This window comes from Euprymna scolopes, chromosome 4 (genome assembly GCF_053919585.1).
Source record: "Euprymna scolopes isolate OS-2025 chromosome 4, ASM5391958v1, whole genome shotgun sequence".
Lineage (NCBI taxonomy): Eukaryota > Metazoa > Mollusca > Cephalopoda > Sepiida > Sepiolidae > Euprymna > Euprymna scolopes.
Window position 1 is genome coordinate 156,227,571 of NC_136485.1, and position 22,031 is coordinate 156,249,601.

A 22,031-nucleotide genomic window follows, 5' to 3' on the forward strand; every position below is an offset into this window, starting at 1 on the left:
CATTTTTCTAATTGCATTCAACTGTGTTATCCAGAGTCCATGGAAATTAGTTCAAAAAGATGCAGTTAAACGGATGTCTACGATTTGTCTCCCAGCACCAGATTCTGAACAAATGAGAGGTAAGTTTCAACTGTTTTTATCTGACATAATTGCCAAAAGCATTTTTGCATATAAACTTCTCTTGTTTATTTGACTTGTTTTACTTGCGGACATTTCAGAGTTGAGATATAAGTAGCCTAGTGATATATTTCGCTCTCTGTCTAGTATGTTTATATATTGATATGTGCAGGATTCATTCATAAACTAATTAACTGATCATGAATTTTGGAGCACATTTGTTAGGCAAAAAGTGTTAAAATATGAATTACATTTAGTTTATTTTTATTTAAAAGGTGGTGTGGTGGAAGCTCTGTAAAAATTAGAATTTTTGTGAAATTTTAATGACATCAATAAATACTTCTCAAATTTTAGTTTATTTGGGGTATTTTAAATGTTGTTAGTAGAGGTAGACTATGGCCATTTAAAAATTCAAATATTTCAGATTTTGTATTGAATTTGAACCATAGTCATTAGCCATTAATTAAATAAGATTCTCTGAATTTCAATTTTTCTTAAGATCTCATAAGTGTTAAATTTTAGACATTTTCTAGAATCCAAAGCATATCATGGATTTTGATCAAAATTGGAATAAGGATTCTAAATGTAAGGTTTAGTATCATTATCATCTTGATTTTATTCTTTGTAAATGATGTTTATGATTGCTGTTTATGTGTCTCTTGCATTTGATGGATTGATGATTTTTTTTGATTTTTTTTTTTTTACTATTTTCAAATTAATGAACACTAATGCATAATGTCCATCATCATATTCAATAATTACAAGAAACCTTCTCTACCACCTATAGCAATGGCCAACGACTCTTTATCTGAGAGTACGTCTTTCAAGCTCCTTGGCCTAACTGGCCCTGTCGGTGGGGCATTAGAATACGCGACTGCCCCCCTGCAGAGGGTAAAAGTCCCTCAATGGGGGTCCTGGATATGACCTTAAACTATATCCAGTGGTGAGGCCCCAGCTTGTGGGCTTTGGGGAGTGTGGAGCCACCCTTTAATTACCATTGCTCCCAGGTCCACTCTGACCCAGAGTGGTAGTACCTGTTAGGGTCCCAACTATGGGTTAAATAGAAACCGACGTGGAAACAACAAATATATTCTATTAAAAAAATTTATCTTCAAAATCTTTGGATTCGGCATTAAATAACCCGAAAAGGGTTGATATGCCGTAAAACAAAAACAACCAACCAACAACCAACCGTGGCCTAACGTTCACAGGAAACATGAGTTAGAACAGTTACATTTAGGGCATTGCCAGGGCCGCTGTGAGGAAGGTGGGCTCTCTCTACCGTGCTAGAAAACTACTAACACCCGAAAGTATCCTGTACCTCTATAAGGCAACCATTCGCCCATGTATGGAGTATTGCTGTCATATTTGGGCTGGTGCATCGGCTACTAGTCTCTCGCTCCTTGACAAGGCTCAAAAGAGAGTCGCCAGTCTGATAGGCCCTGAACTGGCATCTAAGCTTCAGTCTCTGTCCCATCGACGAAACGTTGCATCCCTCTGCCTGTTCTACAAGTATTTTAATGGTGAATGCTCTAACGAACTGCAAGCACTTGTGCCCCCACGACGTGAACACCCTCGACAGACCCGACAGGCTGCAAAATCCCACCCCCACACTGTAGAGATCCCTAGATGTAAAAGATCTTTCTACTCCAGTAGTTTCTTCCCCAGAACTGCTAGACTTTGGAATTCCATTCCAGGTCCCTGCTTCTCCAACTGTACTGACGTGCAGAAGTGCAACATGAACAGACATCTTGCTGCCAAAATCGCTACATAGTGCCCCACTAGTTGTTGCCCCTGATAGTAGCCCCCTACACCAAAGTGGCAATGTGCCTTGTTTGGGGTGAAAATTTCCTTAATTGAGACAAGATTTTTATATTCAGGATGTCCTTCCTGACATCAACCCAGCAAGATGATGTCAATCAGCATTTTTATTAAGATAACATCTCGAGGTGATTGCCTACTGATCAAAATACCATATATAAAAAAATCTCGCTAGATTCAGCCACTCTGATGAGTTGGAGACGACAAAATACATGTCAGTGGATAATTATATTTTAAAATTATATATATAAAAAAAAAATATATTTAAAGAAGATTGAAGAGTACATTAATTGAAACAAATTTATTGGCATTTATTGCAAATTTATGAAGTTTTTTTTTTTTTTTTTTTTTTTGTGAGAATGTTAATGACTAACATATTCCGGAAATTACTTTTTTGTGCATGTAGATATGACTTTTTATTGTTTATTTTCCATAAAACTTATTGTTGAATTACATATGTTTTGCAACAGCGGCAGCAGCAGCAGGAACTCATAAAAGATTCACCTCTTCAGATGAAGAAGACGACCAACAAAACTCAAATGAACTTATCCCTCTAAGTTTTCAGGTAGAAATTTTTAACATTCATAGATTTGTATTTTTTTTTTTTTTTTTTTTAGACAAATGTAATTCTGCCTTGGGTACTTGTGCAGTTTAATCAAGACATTAAAAAATGAAAATATCAACAAAAAAAAAGGTTATATTATATGTATCCGTTTTGGACTGAAGATCCCCGAAAAAAATTCACTTAATTTGATTGAGTAGTTTTATTTTTTGTTGTTTTTTTTTTTTTTTTTTTTTTTTTACAGCAGAAAAACACGTTTTTATGACAATGTGTTGAAGTCAGCCATCTTTGAATTTTTTTAACACGTCATGGGGAGATAACTCAGTTTAAAGCACCAACACTCCCTCCCCAGTTTTAATACTAACTTTTCTTCCTAAAAATCGAACCTTTTGCTCGGTATCATAACAAATTGTTTTTCGCTGTAAAAAAAAACTACTTGATGAAATTAAGTGAATTTTTTTTTCCAGAGAACTTCATTCCATAACGGATATATACAATATAACCTTTTTTTTTTTTTTCAATATTTTCATTTTTTAATGTCTTGATTAAACTGTACAAGTACCCTGCCTTGCTATACCATACAGGACTTTACAGAAAAAACTTATCTTTAGTTCACCTTTGGCAACTAAATATTTTCGTTTACTAGTCAAATAGAAAAGTAACTATTCAAACACATGTGACTTTTGGAATATGACATCTTCAATTCCTGATAAGCATGTACATCATAAAGATTTTTTATATTTTTATTTTAAATAAGTTTTATTTTAAATAAGTTTAATTTTAAATATGCACTGAATTTTATGTTAAGATTTGAAGGTATAAACATTAAAATTTCTTCAGATATTTATTTTAAACAGCCTTCGTTAAAAAAAAAAGAGTATATTGTTCTATTAAACCTTTTATTGTTTAAATAATTTGACTTTGGTCGTTTTATTAAAAAACAAATAATGGTTGAAAAGACATTTTTCACTCGGTAGTAAGCTTTGGAAGATTACCAGTGAAAAAAACACAATCACCAAAAGATAAGCATTTTATTATTTCTGGTTGCCACTTGGAAAAATTGCTCACAAATGCGACTGTTTCAGTTGCAATGTAAAGCCCTATTATATCTAATCGCTGACTTTAAGGGCAAAATTTCAAGTAGTTTTTGATGTGGTAAAACAGATAATTGGAAATATTTTATGTTTATAATAACAAGTGGCATTTTCATTTTGGTCCTTTTTTTTTTTTTCCTATGTGTTATCATCATTGATACACATTCTTTGAAGCATTTGGAGTTACTGTCTCTTCTCCCGTTATTATTTTGGATTCATTATTACAGATTACTGTAATCCTGAAGTCAACCCCAACACAATAGCTTCCATTAACAAACTCAATCGCCCCCACCCCATAGGAGGGAAGGGGCAACTCAAAAATTGATTCAAAACGTTGAGAACAGGGACTTACCAATCCAACAAAGTTGAAAAGATGCCCCAGATACCTCCAGACTCAAGTCCCGAAAGCCCTTCTACAACTCAAAAAATAAAAAATTTCGACCCAGTTGACACATGGAAGAGAAATGAACGACACTGTCTTTCCGGAATTAATACAGTGTTTAGATGACTGAAGTCTATCACTAGTAATGTGAGAAGCCCTGGATGATGGTTGCAAAGCATTGAACATATTGAGAGAGCATTATTTATCGAAAGGAAAACCCAAAATTATTTCTTTATATACTGAAACATACTAGAAGTGTAAGCCAGATTTAGTTTCAGAACAGTTTCTGATGGTTCGTTGTTCTACACAGGTCCTGAGAGGTGACTGGTTTGCAGTAGACAATTCTTATCGTGTCGAGATGGAAAAAACATACAAAATTGCTACAGAAAAGGTTTAATATTTATGGAGCAATTCTGGTTTCTGATTTGTTGGTAGCGGAATGTGAATTAATTCGATTCGTCAGTTCCTAGCAGCATCGTTTATAAATAGAATCGCCCGACTGTGTGGGATCATACCCCATTATGAATCAAAAATATTGCAACAACTATCAAACATTCAACTTCCTGTTCTTTTCAATTCCTTGTATGCAAATGAGTGCCACATATAAAAAAAATGTCGAGCTAAGACAAGTTTTTTATGTCTTTTTCTTTCTGTGGTACCCGCACCAGACATGTCAAACAGGTGCGCTGCCACTTCTGTGAGTAGTTTCTTCTGTTACACTCGCTCAGCTGATGTGTCTAATAAATTAAATGAAGTGTCTGTCTGCTTTAGAAACTATTAGCTAGATTTCAACTACACTTGACACGTTATGATACAATCTGAATTGGAGATAATCCATCTTGAAATAATGGTGATAAACTAGTTTGAAAATTGTTCCTTTTTTTGAGTCTTATTTATTTCACCGAGTACTAGAGATTTGTCTATGAGGCTTATATCCGTTTTGAAATGTGCAATCAGTTTCATATGTTGATTTTCAGTACCAGCAGTTTTAAAATTTATATCACACTATATGGTGCCCCCCTCCTCCTCTCCTCAACAAATGTCACACATGGAATCATAAATAAAGTTTACAGTTCTTTCTGCAATCCAGATTTGGTACAAATTAACTTCAGTCTATGCCCGACTTGATCACCAAATTTCAATCATCAATGGCCAACAGTTTTGTTTTATTGCCATTGATATGCGAGGACAATTTAGTGATCTTCTCATCAGTAGGTGTGATCCATCTGATGTTAATCCCAGATTTTTATTTGCGTGTTATTTTTTTATAAAGGAGTTACCACTTATCAAGGCCCAGAGGCCACTCAAGGATAATGGTTAATGACTGTACAGTGGTCAAGGGGAACATGTCAATCATTGTTAGTAGCGGAAATTTGGTAAATTGGATTACTTAAGAGGATGGCTCGTCAAGAATTTGTTCATGTTGGACTTGAAGACAACCATATTGTAGTCAGTTGGAAAGCAGGAAACCGGAACAGAGTTCCACAGGCATGCAGTTCTTAGAAAGAAGCTTTGTTCATGGAATCTACGTTTAAGTTTAGGCACAGATAAAGAGTGTGGAAAATTATTGATAATGGTTTCAGCTAGACGAGTGTTTTCGTGAAAGTCAGGCCAGGGGTACCATAGATTGGAGCTCAGACGAGCACTTGCCATGAAAATAATGGTAAAACAGACAGGCTCGCAACGTCTTTTCTGTGGGAAAGAGGTTGCAAGGAAGAGAAAAGGGCATTCCCCACTATGCTATGAAGTCTATTTTTATCTCTGTCAAGGCAGGATAAGCTGCTTGTAGCAGCTCCTGCCTAGATGTGGCAACAGTACTCCATCCTTGGACGTACTTGGCTGTTAAACATGTAGAGAATTGTATCAGCAGTGGGATATCTACTGGAATGGTAGTACGATCCCATCATATTCCCAGCAACTCTGGTAATGGATTTGATGTATGAGTTCCAATTGAGTTCTTATTTCAAAGGTAATGTATATCAAAACAATCTCCATCACATCCAACATCAGGTCAGTGCTAAAGGAAGGAATGTGCCAATGTTATTGATAATTTTGCACATTGTATGCACGTGTGTTTATTTTTGGACTGAAGATAATCATCATGGCCCCAATCAGTCATAACGAGATGTGTTTGTACTACAAAGGTGGACATTTGGAGCATATCATTGAACGGCAATAAAATAAAGACTGTTTAACATTCATAACTAAAACTTGGTGGTAGGCATCTAGTTAAACATATTTGTGCCAGATATGGCTGGATTGCAGAAACGACTGTGAATTAATGATGTCATGGGTGAGTGGCAGTTATTTAATTTTGGCCACTCTGTACCTTCTCTTCAAATTTGGGTTTAGAAAACTTCAATAATATCTAAACTAAATTTTAATACTAGAAACCCACCCAATAAATGTCACGAGGACGTTTATTGGTTGGGTTTCTAACAGTATTTTGTATATTTTAAAGTCATTGTGGAGATTTGAAAGACATGAGATACCATGTGGCTATTTTTCTTGTTCTTGTGTAACGCTCGACACTACTTACTTTTCGAAATAAACAAACATTTTACATTCAATAAAAACACTAAAAACTTATCTAACTAGGTAGAAGAGTAACTTATCTTGCCTTTGGTAACATTTATTTGGGTGCTTATGCACTTACGTTACTGTGCTATTTTTTTCGAATAGTATTTTCAAATTAAAGTTTCACAATATCTTTTTTTTAATTAAATTGTTAGGTAAAAGTACAGAATAGTTGACAAAATACCCTTCCATCCCCATGTTAAGAATATTTTTATTTGTTATACATTTGTTTTTTGACTACTAAAAAAAGACAATTCTACCTTAAGTACAAGGAAGAAGTTATAAATACCATAATAGAAATGCATGTACTAAAAGCATTGTTTGGAAATAAAATTTGAAAAACTCAAAAATAATTTTTAAAAATTGACAAACTCTGAATAAAAAATGAGTAGTCTAATAAAACGAAAGCAGAAAGTTTTCTATTTTTAAGAGAATACAAACAAAACTCATTAATGAGCTGACTTTAGTCAGCTCAGTGCTGGTCAACGCATGAGCGCATAGCGAGCCGTTTTCTCGTTAAATGAACTTGAATTTATATAAAAGATAACATTTCAAAGAAATTTTCACACAATAATTATCAAATATTTACATATTGTACATGGAAATAAATGTCCAAATGCGATGTATGAAATGTAAACATTGAAAAAATAGTTCCCTTTTTGGTGCCGTCATTTTTTACTGTTTTTTCATTTTTAACTTGGAGCATCAAAACATTGAACATATAAAAGCAAAATAAATTAATATCATAGGAATGTTTATTTTATTCTCTTTCCAGCAATGTAATTCTTTTAAAAATTGACCCACAAATAAAAAAGATATGACTTGTTGAAGCATATTAGATATGAAATATTGCTGATGTCCACGAAATATACAGCACACGCTTGTAATGTTTATCTGTATAAGGTTTGTTGAAGAAAACCCCAGTAAAGGGCTCGGTTAGAAATGAATTCAATATGAGAGTGTAATATTTATTTAAATATAACCCTTATCCCTGAGTGGCTTCCGGGCCTTGATAAGTGGTGATCACTGTGTAAAAAAAAAAAAAAAAAAAATATGTTACAGAGAATCAGAAAAACATTGGTACTGTCAGTTTCAGATCCAACACAAAGGGCACTAGTCTATGGCTATTTATGCTGGACTTTCTTCAACCTATGTTTAGACAGATATAAACAAAAACTGAAGAAAGTTCAGCATAAATGGTCATAGACTATTCCCCTTTGTGTTGGATTTGAAACCAACTATACCAATGTTTTTCTGATCTGCTGTAACATATATATATATATATATATATATATATAGTAAACAAACTGTTTACTATATATATATATATATATATAGTAAACAAACTGTTTAAGCTTGAAAGATCTAATGCTCAGCTTAAAATAGTTATTAATTAAAAAAAGTAATTTTGAAATATTTAAAATATTATTTTTAGAAAAACAAAAATGGAAAAAAAATTGTCCACTTTTTTTTTTCAAGCTGAGTTTGAATATTTTTTAGCTGAAGTGCATTAAGAAATTTAAAAATAAATCATCTGAAGATATAGAATAGAAATGTAATTTCCTTCTATCTTGTATCTTTTTTTTTTTGCTATAAATTTCATGAATATTCTTGTTACAGCCAAGTGTTGCAAAGAAGAAGAAATTTGGACATTCTGATGAAGGAAATAAAAGCAAGAAGGAACGAGGACTCTTTTCCACAACAAAAGGAAAGCCTTCCAATAATGAAGAAAAAAAAATTGAAATGGTTGAAATTAGTGACTCCGATAATTCAGATGTGGAAATAATTGAAGCTTTGAGCACAGAGCAGAAAAACAACCAGATTGATACATTTACGCCTTTTGATTATTCACAAGCCAATTTACAGATGTTTGAAGGTTTGTTAAAAAAAGATTTTCTAATCCTTTTCTTCTTTCCATTTTTTTTTTGTTTTATCTTTTAATAAAAATTAATCATGTAATGTCCATGCACGGAATATTGGCACATTTAGGCTGGTGCATCAATTAATATTCTCTCCCTTTTAGAGAGCATCCAAAAAGGGACGTCGGCACTTGTACAGTTTAATCAAGACATTAAAAAATGAAAATATCGGAGAAAGGTTATATTGTACGTATCCGTTTTGAACTGAAGATCTTTGAAAAAAAAATTTCACTTAATTTGATCAAGTAGTTTTTTTTTTTTTTTTACAGTGGAAAAACGTGTTTTTATTACAGCACGTTGAAGGTAGACATCTTTGAATTTTTAAAATTTTTGTTTGAATTTTTAGAACACGCCACAGAGAGATAACTCCAGTTAAAGCGCTGACACTCCCTCCCCATCTTTAATACTAGCTTTCTTCCTAAAAATCGAACCTTTTGCTCAGTATCATAATAAATTGTTTTTTTTGCTGTAAAAAAAAAACTACTTGACGAAATTAAATGAACTTTTTTTTGGGGAAGAACTTCATTCCATTATGGATACGTACAATTTAAACTTTTTTTTCGATATTTTCATTTTTTTTAATGTCTTGATTAAACTGTGCAAGTACCGGGGCGTCTAATGTAATTGTACAGGATACTCCCCACCCTGAAAAAAAAATGTGTCAATAATGAAATCATTAATAAAATTTACAATTCTTTCTACATTCCAACCATATTTTTGTATAAATAAATTACAACCAAGTTTCAGTCATGAATGCCTGTTTGTTTTATCAACATTCATGATTAAAACTTGGATATTGACAGGGTTATTTGCAAGATAGTTAATAATAAGAATAATAATAATTCAGAAGAGCTAATGAAGCAATTCCTGAGGCTAATCTAGCTACTCTCATAAGGATATGTGATTATCTCATCTCAAAGATTGGCAGTCCTTAATATGACCTTAAACTATACCCGATGGTGAGGCCCCAGCTTGCGGGCTTCGGGGAGTGTGGAGCCACCCTTTAATTGCCATTGCTCCGAGGTTCACTCTGACCCAGAGTGGTAGTACCTGTTAGGATCCCAACTATGGGTTAAATAGAAACCGACTTAAAAAAAAAAACAAATATATTCTATTAAAAATTTTTTCTTCAAAATCACTGGATTTGGCATTAAATAACCTGAAAAGAGTTGATATGCCATAAAACAAAAACAACCAACCAAAGGTTAGCTTTTATGGTTTTTGGAGAATCTATAATAGTGTTATTAATAGTGGCAAGTCTGCTATTCCTCTTTTTAATTGTCTCCGGATTATTTCATCTTCTAAGGATAAAGCTGATCTCTTTGCTCATCTTTTTGCTGACAATTCTTCTATTTTGTGATTCTGGTGCGGTTCTTTCAGATTTTCCTTTGAAAACTAATAAGTCTCTTAATTCTATGATTATCACCCCAAACATGGTTGCTAGGGTTCTTTCTGATATTGACCAGTCTAAGGCTACTGGTCCTGATTCAATTCTTGTTGTCGTTTTCAAATGTTGTGCTCCTGAACTTTCTTCTATCCTCTCACAAAATCATGTTTCCCTTCTTGTTGAAAAGAATCCTCTGGTGTCCCTGTCTTTAAAAATACTGGTGATCGGTCTGACTCAACTAAGTATTGCCCTGTTAGTCTTTTCTGTTATTAGCAAAGTGTTTGAAAGGTTGGTCAACAACAAGTTTGTTGATTCTCTGGAAAATCTGGGCCTTTTTAGTGATGTTCAGTATGGCTTTCATGGTTTTCATTCAACTGCTGGTCTTCTAACTGTTCTAATTGAACGAATCTGTTTGTTTATGGATAATTCAGAAGAGGGTAGGGCCATTGCACTTGACATTTCGAAAGCATTAAACAGTGTAGTATTCTGGTCTTCTACATAAACTGCCTTCTGTAGTTGTTGAGATGACAACAACTACGAAAGACAGTAATTGCAGTGAATAAAGTCAGGAGATTCAGAGTTCCTATCCCGTCGCGGTTACCACCTGACGAAGGCCAGAGGAATATTTGGCCGAAACGTCGTGAAACAACTAAGAAAAAGATGAGGATAATAGTCCACAATAAAATAAAAATTAAATTAATATCTATGCTGATTCTGGTGACACTTCTATCCCATCTCCCTTGGATCAGTTGAAATATGCACCTAATTACAAGTTGACTTTGGTTCAGTTATAGATTAGAGTACGAAATGGCTTGTTTCATTAAATCCTGTTAAGACTCTGCCTGTTAGTCAGGCGCAGAGACACTATCACAAGTGAATTGACAAAACACTTAGTGGTAGATCTTGTTTCTTGTCTAGGGCATTGAATGCCGTTCCTCCACTCCCGACACATCCCACTCCTCATAACTGGGCACTTGGGAGTGCTTGAGTACCATGCATGCCTGTGCAATTAGATTGTGGTGATCTTCTTCTGATGGGCTGAGGGTACCGGATTGACAGTTCCTGGCTGCTGTTTCCGACTGGTAGTACAGGTACCCTAACTCTTTGGTAGTGCTTAGAGCGGCTGCTGCATCAACAGTTGTATAATATCGGGATGTTTGTAGTGCCATGTCGTGCATGGAAAGGGACCTTGCACTCAGCCCCAATGGGCTTTCCAGAGGCCACAGTCCTAGTTGAAGAAAGGTCAGCTAATGGTCTACTTGTGTTGCATGTCTGATACCCTGCATAACCTCTTGTTCAGCTCCCCCTCACCTAACTGAAACTCTTTAAAAACATGATGACAGTACAATCAAAAAATAAGCTTAAACCAGGCCTAGGGACAAACAAATCCAACTCGCCTCCTCCCTTGAGGCTTGCATTCACTAACATCTGTGGGCTTAGAACTAATTTAGCTCATGTTGAAGCATTTCTCCTAACAAATACTCCAGATATCTTAGCACTAAGTGAGACTAACCTACACTCCTTCATCCCCTCTACCTACTTTAACATGCCTGGCTATCTCCCACTCTGCCGTAAGGACTCTGACAGACATATGCACGGACTTGGAGTCTACATTTGTAACACCCTCCCCCTGACTAGAGAAACAAACCTAGAAATGGACGATCAAGCCGTTATGTGACTAAACATACAACACAACATTAGCTACTTTTATTTTCTCTACCGCTCTCCCTCGATCCAGGACTGCACCATAATAAACAAAGTCTCTGACAGCATAGACACAACACTCTCCCTCGACACTAACGCTCAAGTACATGTATTTGGTGACTTTAATGTTCACCACAAAAACTGGCTTGGATTCTCTACTCACACAGATGCAGCGGGCAGCACAACACATAGTTTTGCTATATCTCACTCCCTATCACAAATGGTTACGTTTCCAACCCGTTTCCCTGACCAGCAAGAACAACAAGCATCACTTCTAGATCTGTTTCTGACAACAGTTCCCGAGGATTGTACAACAAATGCTGACAGCCCACTCAGGTACGCTGACCATGCAGTGATAATGGTAGAAATTGCCCTAAATTCTAGACCCAAAACTGAAGAGCCAGTGCTCAAAACAACGAGATATAAAAAAGCTGACTGGGAAGCCATCAGAGATCTTATCAGAGATGCCCCATGGGGAAATATTTTTTCTCTTCCTGCTGAACAGTGCACAAATGAGACCATTGAATGGTTCAAAACAGCAATTGAAGCACATGTTCCCATGTGGAAATTTTATAGCAAGCCCCACTCTCCCCAATGGTTTACTTCAACTTGCGCAACTGCCATTGCTCAAAGGCAGCATGCATACCGCAGATTTAACCGACATAAGTTCAGTTCAAACAAACAGAAGTATATAGAAGCTAGAAGTAACGTTAAGAAAGAAATAGCGGCAGCTAAGAGAGAATTTACTGAAACCACTAAAAAACGCATCGAAGCACAAAAATTAGGAAATCGTGACTTCTGGAAAATCTACAACAGTATAGTAAATAATGGGCAATCAGCAATTTCCCCACTAACCAACAATCACGAGGTTGTTTGCTCAGCAATCGACAAGGCTAATATGCTTGCCAGCTGGTTTGTCTCGAACTCCACACTAGACCCTACCAACCACCACCTGTCTGACTTTCCTTTGCAGACAGACGCCACGCTAGACAATCTAAAAATCACCCCTGCTCAGGTACACGCTATCATGAAAAACCTTGACACTTCCAAAGCATGTGGACCTGATCTCATCCCAGCTGTGCTATTAAAAAATGCTCAGCCGAAGTAGCTCCAGTTCTCTCCAAACTCTACAACAAATGCCTTAATGAATCATGCTTTCCGGGCTGTTGGAAAACTGTTTCTGTGGTACCAATATTCAAGAATTCTGGCGAAAGAACTGACCCATCAAATTATCGCCCCATTAGCCTCCTCCCACTTTTTGCCAAAATATTTGAGACCATAATTAACCATGCTCTAGACCGGCACCTTACAGATGCTAAACTTCTGACTGACAAACAATATGGATTTAGACAAGCCTGTTCCACAGCTGACATCCTCACTGTAATCTCTGAACGTATATACCATTCACTGGACAAAGCGGGGGAGGGCAGAGCGATAGCTCTAAATATATCTAAGGCTTTTGACAGGGTATGGCACAAGGGTCTCTTCAGGAAAATTAAATCATATGGTATCACTGGTAGAATACTTAACATAATTAAATTCTTCTTAGATAAGAGAAAAATCGAGGTTGTCCTCGACGGTCGTACATCTAAACATGCGGGAGTGCCTCAGGGGTCTATCCTTGGACCTCTATTGTTCCTAATATTTATTAATGACCTCCCCGACAAAACTGCCTCTGAGATGGGTATATATGCTGATGACACTACACTCTATAACAGGCATGACAGGAAAATAAACGAACACATATCTAAAGAAATGGCAAAAACACTAGAGGATGACCTCCAATCTGTAGTGGAATGGGGACATAAATGGATGGTCACATTCAATGCTGCCAAGACTAAACTGGTTTCCTTCAATAATTACAAGAAACCTTTTCTGCCACCAATAGCAATGGCCAGTGACTCCCTGTCTGAGAGTACATCTTTCAAACTGCTTAGCCTAACATTCACAGGAAACATGAGCTGGAACAATTATATTGAAAACCTTGCCAGGGCCGCTGCGAAAAAGGTAGGCTCTCTCTACCGTGGTAGAAAACTGACACCTGAAAGTATCCTGTACCTCTATAAGGCCACCATTTGCCCATGTATGGAGTATTGTACTCACATTTGGGCTGGTGCATCTGCTACTAGTCTCTCGCTCCTAGACAAGGTTCAAAAAAGAGTCGCCAATTTGATAGGCCCTGAACTGGCATCTAAGCTTCAGCCTCTGTCCCATCGACGAAACGTTGCATCCCTCTGCCTGTTCTACAAGTATTTTAATGGTGAATGCTCTGACGAACTGCAGACACTTGTGCCCCCACGACGTAGACACCCTCGACAAACCCGACAGGCAGCTAAATCCCACCCCCACACAGTAGAGATCCCTAGATGTAAAAGATCTTTCTACTCCAGTAGTTTCTTCCCTAACTGTACTGACATGCAAAAGTTCAAGTGCTACGTGAACCAACATCTTGCTGCCCAAATCCCAACATAGTGCCCCAGTAATTGCTGCCCCTGATAGTAGCCCCCTATACCAAAGTGGCAATGTGCCTTGTTTGGGGTGAAAATGTAATAAAAAAAAAAGACTCAGTTTTTGTCTTTCAATCATAGGTGTGTCCCTTTTCTTCCTGAGATTCTCATGGATGGTCCTGTTCAAAGAAGAATCTACTCTGAAACTTCTGTCTTTCTTTCTCATCAAATTTTTCTTGGAATATGCATATTAAATCCATTTCTCTTTCTGTTTCTTGTAAAGTAGGTTCTCTGTAGTGTTCTAAACACTTACTCACATCTGACACTATTCTCTATCTCTACGAATCTACCATAAGACCATGTATGGAGTATTGTCATATTTGGTCTGGTAAATCTCTCTCATTTGAGTTTTTGATAAGGTGCAGAAACGTATTTGCAATTTAATTGGCCCCATTCTATCTGCTCTGCAACCTCTTTCTCATAGGATGTTGCTAGTCTCAGTCTTTTCTATAAATACTATCATTACATGTGTTCTTTAGAATTGTCTGACCTATTCCTTGCTTTTGTTCTGGCTCATTTGACTCATCATTCTAGTAGTCTCCATAAATTCAGTTTTTATACCTTACAGTTTTCTATTCCAGTAGCTTCTTTCCACCCCTACACAGTAAAGATCCCTAGATGTAAGAAAGCCTTCTACTCCAATAGTTTCTTCCCCAGAACTGCTAGACTGTGGAACTCCCTTCCGGGATGCTGCTTTCCCAACTGTACTGACATGCAGAAGTTCAAGAAGGCTTTAATATTTGTCTGGAATGATTTCCATTAAAAATTTGTTTTTTAATATTTACTAAGTCAATTATTATGTGTCAAATCTTGAATGCATCCAAGCCAGCAAGATGTTCAGAATATAAAAATTGTCTAATGGAGGCTATTCGTTTGGTTTCACATTTCTGAACAGGTTTCAGGAAGTTAATTTGATAGCAATAGTTTCATCTTATTTAGTTTGCCATTTTTTTTTTTTCATTTTACTTTTACTCTAAATTAAAAGAGTAATTGTTAACATTTGTTTTTATTTTTTTTTATCAGGATCTAGCCATTCAAAATCGTTTCAGCACAAGAAAGTTCATAAACATGAAAAGAAGGTAAGGATAATTCAAGTCCAATGTTAACAAATTCCTAATTGATAATTGATAAACACATACTTAAATCATTCGTTGACATCTATGCTGATGACACGACCATCTATGGCAACACATCAAAGGCTGTAAATGACAAAGTTCTCTCTGATTCTCTCTCCTCTGATCTCGAGCGCGTGGTTCAGTGGGGGAAGATGTGGCTGGTTACCTTTAATGCATCCAAAACCAAACTCCTATCCTTACATCATCAACGCTCTGATCCCCATCTGGCATCAATTGTGATAGATGGCTCTCGTCTGGGTGAGGCCTCGTGTTTTGACAAGCTTCTTGGTTTAACCTTTACTCCTGGTCTGAAATGGAACACGTACATCAAGTCTGTTGCCAAGGTCGCTGGAAAGATGGTGGAATTCTTCTACCGCTCCAAAAGATATCTCACTAATGATGCAATTCTCTATCTATATAAAAGCCAAGTACGTCCAAGGATGGAATACTGTTGCCTTATCTGGGCAGGAGCTGCTAAAAACAGCCTATCCTGCCTTGACAGAGTACAAAATAGACTTCGTGGCTTAGTGGGGGATACCCTTTTCTCTACCCTGCAACCTCTCTCCCACAGAAGAGACGTTGCGAGCCTATCCTTGTTTTATCGTTATTTCCATGGCAGGTGCTCGTCTGAACTCCAATCTCTGGTCCCCCCTCGCCAATCTTTCACGAAAAACACCCATCTAGCTGAATCCACTGTGAAAAATTTCCCCCACGCTATATCTGTGCCTAAATCAAAACGCGGATTCCATGAACAAAGCTTCTTTCTTAGAACTGCACGCCTGTGGAACTCTGTTCTGTCTGCCTGCTTCCCACTGGACTACAACTTTGATGTGTTCAAGTCCAATGTTAACAAATTCCTAATGAACCGCCCCCTTAAGTAAACACTTCATCAAATCTCCACACTAACGTAATATACTTGCAATAACCCTTGTCCTTGAGTTGTTCCGGGCCTTGATAAGTGGTGATCACTGTGTAAAAAAAAAAAAAAAAAAAAAAAATTTCATGAGTATGGTTAATGAATATATAAAGTGTTGGATAACCTAGATCCCTGGGAATAATGTCAAAGGAGATTGAAATGTGGGACGTAGAATCTCCGGAGATTGGGTAAGCGAGATTGACTCACATTTTCAAGATAATGCATGTTTGAATGTCGACGTCATCTAGGCCAATAAAAGAGATGGCAGACAACAGAGAGAGAGAGAGAGAGAGAGAGAGCGCGACCACGATGGCAAGAAGCTACACACTTTTCTTCACATTCCGCCTCACACGCCATCACTAATGACAAAACTGTCATTCGAAAACCGAAAAGGTTATTTTGAATAAACAAAATATTTTTATAACCAGCAGTGTATTTTAGTATCCCCAACAAGCGGGTGTATATAAAGAAATGATAACGATTGATTTTTAGAAATTATATAGATTTGAAAACACATTTAACGATCGGCTGCAGCAGATATATAACATTAGTAGAATTCTATTTATTAGTGACTGTGTCATTTTAAACTATGTGACAATTACAATAGAAAAATGCAAGCATGAAAATAAATTTATTATATTTTTACGAGAATATCTTGTCCTTTTTTTGTTCCATGTTTAAGCTTAACCATATTATTTTTCATGCTCGTATTTTTCTATTGTAATCCATGATTTTTCCAGGCTTCCAGTAAATTCATTTGTTCTTTGTTTAATTTCAATCCTATTTTTTTGCCCCTATAAACATAACATATACATATGTAATAACAATGTATGGCACTCGTCTGCTTTCAATAAAATCCCTCCAATTATCTCCCTTTCATTATCTCTGTTTCACTTGTTACTTCTCTTTTCTTCGAGAGCGGTGAATTAGTAGCACCAGTAGTCGCTGAAGCGATTTGGTTGCTATGGAAACCAGTCATAAAAAAAACGTCGTTCACCTCCTTACATTTTTTTTACGATTTTGAACACCAGTAAATTCATCATAGCTCTTGTTTTAACTGAATGAAAATTGTAAACATTTTTTTTTCAAAATATAGCTGAGAAGGTGATCTATAAAGTGTAATAACTGTTTGAAATTTAGTCAAAAAATGAGTGAGCGGTGAAGCTTTTAAGCAGTTCTAAATTACTAAAACTGCCACTTAACCATATATTTAAACACTACCGTGTTTGAATGATGACAAAAAATAACCCAAGAACTTGACGATAAAGTGCGTAGAGTGGGTAACTATGGTTGAGGCTAACACAAAGGATCTCTTTTCATTAGCTACTACACGGTAAAAGTAGTAGAAGATGTCACCAAACATTTCCAGGATAACTCCACTTACCCTTGATCCCTGCTTTATAATGTTAAGTAGTTAAGTAATGCGTATCAAGTACCATTTTTTTAGTGTTAGTATATTTTGTTGTCGGCTTATATTTTTTGCTACCTGGCAAGTTCTTTATAATGTTTTGCTGTCATTTAATATTTTTGCCAGCAGGGAGGGCTATTATGCGTAAGTGCTAAATAATATAAAGAGAAATAATTTTTCGTTATGCAAGAAGAATTTCTTATAACACAGTTTGTGGATTTTTTTAAAATGAAATCAAAGTGGAACAAATATTGGTAGTCGTCATGATCTAATGAGTCGCAAGTAGTTTAGTATTAAATCAGTAATTAAAAAAATAAATCTTAAATATTTCATTTATGTATTTTTGTATAAATAAAACAGTAAATATATGTACGTGTGTGTGTTTGTGTGAAAATTTTTAACCAAAAAACTCTTAAACTGCGAGTCACATAACACTGAAATTAGCAGGAAATAGTAATCATGCAACAAGGATCGTTTATAACGGGTAAAATCTTTGTTTGGACGGATGAATAATGCATACAGAAATATGTTGGCAAGTTGAAATGCAAAAATGTTCATTTCTCTTCTAGAGGGAGGGGTAAAAACTTTGTTTCAGTAGTGCTCTTGAGGCCTACTTAATTTTAATTAGTTCTTTCAGTAGCGCTCTGGAGGCCTCCAGGTTTTTTGGTTTTTTTTCTTACTGTTCACTTATGAAATTGTTTTTTATTTTATTCATGATATTTTGCTTGAAAGTTGTTGATAAATAAAACAAATGAGTTCCCGGATAATGAAAAATAAAAAAAAAATTTTTTAAAGAAATATATAAAGCACACTTTTAAAAAACTGTTTTGTTATGACCCCGTTTAATAATTTGAAACAAACTGTGGAGCAATAAATCTATACTAAAAAAATCTATAGTAAAATCTTTGTTTGGATGGATGAATAATGTGTACAGAAATATGTTGGCAAATTGAAATGCAAAATGTTTATTTCAACTGGCTCACATAATTTCTATTACTTTTGCGCGTGCGCAAATTCGTTCATAGCTAGAAGTGATTTCATTTTAAATCTTATCTATCTGTCGATAGCTCAAACAGTAAAGATTGTGGCTGAAGTGCTAAATGTTTTGGTTTTGATTCTGGCTGATAGCACCAAAGTTATTTTTTTTTTTACTTTTGAAATCTATGTATTAGGTACAATATAATGTTCAGTAGAGAATTGGCTCTATAATAATAAACCGAAATCTACATGAATTAAAATATATTTAAGCATATTTTACGACCCCACTCCTCGCCCTGATCATTTCAAATAAATGGAATAGAAACTGTCTGCCATGATGTTTTTTTATTTTCTCTTAGCTATTAATGAAGAAAAGTGTCCCAAAAAGGAAAAAATATATTATGTCTTAATAATATACAATCTATTATAATAAAGTTGAATTCTTGTCTGTTTGTTTGTTTGTTTGTTTATTTACAATTTGGTTAATGAGTTTTTTGTTTTTTTTATTTATTCAATTTTCACCCCAAACAAGGCACAGTGCCATTTTGAAGCAGGGGGCTACTATCAGGGACTTAATTTGCAGGGGCATTATGAAGGGAGATGAGTAGAAAGATGTTTGTTCACATTACACTTGAACTTCTGCATATCAGTACAGTTGGGAAAGTAGTATCCCGGAAGGGAATTCCAAAGATCTGCAGTTCTGGGGAAGAAACGAGTTGCTTTCAATAAGATTTTAGACTTTTTTCGTATAGGCACTTTTATTGATAGTACAACCATGAAACTAGTTTCCTTTGAAGTAATCTCCTCCGGCTGCAGTACACTTGTCGTACTGTTCCAACAGCTTCTGAAAGACTCCATGGAAGTCCTCTTGTGTGAGCATGTCATTGATCCTCATCACAACCTTTTTCATCTCCATTGCCTCATAATGCTAGCCTTTAAGCTTTTCTTACGTCACAGGGAGAAAGGTCTAAACTGTAGAGAAGATGAGGAAGTGTTGATGCCCATCTTGGTCAAATAGTCTGTGATCTTCTCTTCGCACAAATCTTTTGCATCTTCAGTTCTTCTCGAATAATTGTCTGCACGGTTCCAACACTGACATCAAACTATGAACTTATTATCTGTGTAGACACAAGACAGTCCTTATCCATGAAATTCTTTATTTGGCCAATCAACTCTTGTGTTTTAACTTCCTTACTTCTCCCACACCTCTCATCATCCCCCACAGACTCCGTCTTCCTTGAATCTCTTCTGCCACTCAAAAACTGATGCTCGATTCATGCAAGATGACCCAAAAGCAATCTGAAGCATTCGATACGTTTCTGTGACATTTTTTCCAAGTTTAAAATAGAATTTTACTGCATGTTGTTCTAAAGTGTCCTCACGTCCAGATTGCATTTTTGAAATTCACCAGCTGTGACAATCAGGTTTTAGTAGGGTGTATTCCAATTCCTGCTGTTGCTGTTCATTTGAACCTGAAACCATAAAAATTGGTCAGTCATCTGATAGAATAACATAGTAAATTTTCAAGAGTCTACGGCAATTTTAAATGCCTGTACAAAATGTCTGGAAACTTATTGAAGGCACCTCATATATACAAGTAGTACACTGTTTCACAAATAGATTTTAATACTGAGAACAGACTCTTGCATATTTTTATTCCTGCATGATCTCTATGTATACTATTTAGTCAAACGGAATCAACATTCAAGAGGTTGTCTCGTTTGCATATTACTTTAAAGAAAATCTGTTTTAATAATTAGCACTAAATTTTTAATGGAAATTAGTAATAGCCTTGTCTTAAGTATTCTATTTTCAGATATTATATAATGTTTATTTACTTAATTTATTTTTAATTTAATTTAATTATTAGTATAACCAACATGAGCTGCATTTCAAAAGGGAAGTAAGTTTCCATTTAACCTCTGAGATTTTATTTCTCTGTTTGAATTTCATAAATGAAGATGACTGTTTTAGGCTTGTAAAAATCCAAAATATGGTCAACTTTCAGGAAAATCGTAATAACTTAGGATATTTTGTGTATCTTCAATAGTATGTGACTAAACCCTCTGTCTGACAATATGTTTTTACCTAGCAACATCAGGTATGCACAGATAGCACATTTCTTTTATTTGTTTGATCCAAAACAGACATTCAATTCTGCATAAATAAGATTTCTTTCTATAATGAATGTTTCTATCTTTTTTTTAGGGTCCAAAAGGAAAATTCTTTAAAAATCAAAGCAAGAAACACAATTCATTTGATGACTGAAAGAATGGAATAAAGAGTAAATAAAATGCAAGTTTGATATTGAATAGATGTTTTATTAAAGTCATAAAAGAAAGTATATTTCAAACTAATGAGAAATATACATTTTAGTGGAGTTCGTTTTTGCCTCTGAGCAGAACATAAGATGGCCATAACCAAATTAACATCAATTACATGGGATTGAAAAATCATTTTTCGTATTTTTATTTTTTTTATTTTATTTTTTTTATTTTATTTTTTTATTTTATTTTTTTATTTTATTTTTTTTTAAAGAGAACTCATCTGTACATTTTAAGCAAGCATGAAATCATACAATTTATCAATTTTAAATATGCATTTTGTAATATAATGTATATGAAAAGATTTCTAAATTTATTCATGTGATTGTTATTAAAAATATTCAAACCTTTATACTTGTATTTGTCTTCATTGTTTGAAAATTTACCAATTTTAAAGAATGTAAAATGAATTTTTAATACTTACTAGTGTTTTCAATGGAATAATTTAGAGAATCTGACATGCCGGTTTTCTAGCTTTACAGTGGGGGGGGGGGTCGAAAGTGTTTGCAAATTGTATAAATTAATAAATTTATGTTTCAATATTTTCCAATATAATTATGTTACTCACTGTTTGATATGCAAATATATGAAGTAAATTCATAGAAACGGAAACCAAATAATCATATTCTGGGGGTGGGTGGGGAGTATGGATCTTTAAATGATTTCAGGAAGGAATATGGGCCAAAAGAGTTTGCAAGCACTCATTTATCCGCAATAGATACCTTTTTTAAACATTATATAATTCGAAAAATTGTGTCATCGTGATTATATATTGATAACATAATACAAGAAAACAACAGTTATTACTCAAATAACAATTAACAGAACAATACGAATTTATGAAACTATTTAACCCTTTATTCGCTTTCCTCCATTTTTAATCAAACCAATCAGCCTCCTATCAACAGAGGATGTTAATGTATGCACTTGCTGCGGTGTAATTTCAGAAGATACCTTCTTGATTCTCTCCCAAATGTCTTTTTTACTATGGAATTGATACCCATTTTCGTAAACCTTCCTCTTCATAATCGACCAGAGGTTCTCTATCGAATTCAAATCCGGGCTCTGAGGTGACCAGTCCATCAGATGTTCACCAGAAATCCCCTTGTCTGAAAGCCAAGCTTTTGTGAACCGAGAAGCATGGCTTGGGGCATTGTCTTGTTGGATAATTAGATTCTGGTGGAGAGCATCATTTTGTGAATTCAACCAGGGCAATAAAT

At 35.2% G+C, this 22,031-nt stretch overlaps 1 protein-coding gene across 2 annotated transcripts in view; it reads left to right on the forward strand.

Annotated features, from left to right (window-relative positions):
• LOC145269784 (exosome complex component 10-like) overlaps positions 1-20,899 on the forward strand; it is an 85,621-nt gene extending 64,722 nt beyond the window's left edge. Inside the window, exons 18-22 of one of the 2 annotated variants that reach the window (XM_080125506.1) lie at positions 35-119; positions 2,409-2,503; positions 8,174-8,429; positions 15,091-15,149; positions 20,696-20,899. In XM_080125506.1, coding sequence (XP_079981632.1) covers positions 35-119; positions 2,409-2,503; positions 8,174-8,429; positions 15,091-15,149; positions 20,696-20,755 — 555 coding nt within the window. In that variant the 3' untranslated portion in view covers positions 20,756-20,899. The remainder of the gene's footprint in view (positions 1-34; positions 120-2,408; positions 2,504-8,173; positions 8,430-15,090; positions 15,150-20,695) is intronic. The other variant, XM_080125510.1, reaches the window with a different exon arrangement.
• Positions 20,900-22,031: the final 1,132 nt, after the last annotated feature.